This window comes from Emiliania huxleyi (genome assembly GCF_000372725.1).
Source record: "Emiliania huxleyi CCMP1516 unplaced genomic scaffold EMIHUscaffold_6181, whole genome shotgun sequence".
Taxonomy (NCBI): Eukaryota; Haptophyta; order Isochrysidales; family Noelaerhabdaceae; genus Emiliania; species Emiliania huxleyi.
In genome coordinates this window covers 322-1,482 of record NW_005197364.1, presented here as the reverse complement: position 1 = coordinate 1,482, position 1,161 = coordinate 322, and the positions used below count along the sequence as shown (strand labels likewise).

The 1,161-nt window shown below is 61.3% G+C and overlaps 1 protein-coding gene across 1 annotated transcript; it reads right to left on the bottom strand.

Moving 5' to 3' along the window:
- Positions 1 to 16: 16 nt before the first annotated feature.
- EMIHUDRAFT_257429 (hypothetical protein) lies at positions 17 to 609 on the bottom strand (the record flags this gene model as incomplete). Its single annotated transcript, XM_005763822.1, has 3 exons — positions 17 to 63; positions 154 to 379; positions 448 to 609. Coding segments are annotated over 3 exons (435 nt in total), but the record flags the coding sequence as incomplete, so codon positions are not given.
- Between the last annotated feature and the right edge of the window lie 552 nt (positions 610 to 1,161).

Below are 1,161 nucleotides of genomic sequence, written 5' to 3'. Positions count from 1 at the left end.
AGTGGGGCTGGCTGACTCGCCAGAGGTCGATACTCTGGACGACCCATAGGATGCCACGAATGCCTGAAGGAGAGGGAGGCGAGGCCAGAGGCAGGCTCAGCTGCTCTCGGGTGATCCCGCTTTGGTGGCTGAAGGACCCGATGGTCCTGTCACATTCGCGTTCCGAGTCGTGGGGGTAGAAGAATTCGAGGTAGAATCGTGTCAGCGCTTCCTTGAAGTACAGCGGACCGCCAGGCTCGCCGGCAGCATCTGCAGGGAGGCAGCATATGAGGCACCAGTTTTCTGGAGAGCTCAACAGCTGCGGCCGCGATGGCGGAGTCGGCCGCGGTTCGAGCGAGCAGTTTTTGGCTGCGGGATCGAATCGCGGAAGGCTCATGCCCTCGCGGAGCGACGCGGGTCGCGCGCGGCGCGCGCGTGTGCGAAATGCGACAAAAGACGAAAGACGACAGGCGCCTGAGCGCTGAGCGACTGAACGACCGTCGCCGCAATCGACACCGCTGCCATTTTGACGAGCAGCGCGAGCGCGCTCGTCGGCGGCCAGCCGTCGCGGGCCGGGCCGAGCCCGGCCTCAACCGGCCGCGCCGCCGCAGCAGGCCCGGAGGCCCACATGGCGGCCGACCAGCTGATAAGGAGGCCTCTCTTCCTTCTTGATGTGTTGGTATTGCGAAAAATCTGTATATATCTCTCTCACATATCGCCCCGGGCAAGGCCAAGGAGAGAGGCTACTCAGTTAAGTACTCATTCACCCTTTAGGTGTTCATGCCGCCGCACACACACAGCGGGTCCCCAAAGGGTGAAGGCCTTCCCTGGGACCCCGTGTTGCGTGATTGTCTCTGTGCGATTTCGGGCCCGGGAGCATTCGGAGCACTTGGAGCGCCGTCATTAACCGCACATCCAGGGCCGGGGAGCTAAGCAGGAGCTAAGAAGCGCACCCAGCGGGCCCGGGGTAGCGGGGTTGTGCGTTCCTGTGCCGGGGTTGTGCGTTTGGGATCCTTTATCACAGACCAGCGCATAGCGCTATCGGACGTTTCTTCTCATACTTCGTCCGAGCCTTCTCCCGGATAAGGAGGCTTCCTTTCTTCTTCTCTTTGTTTTGTGTTCGCCTGGAGAGTTTTTTGTTGCCTGTTAGTGCCAGTGTGTCTGTGTGTCGCTCGTGCGTGT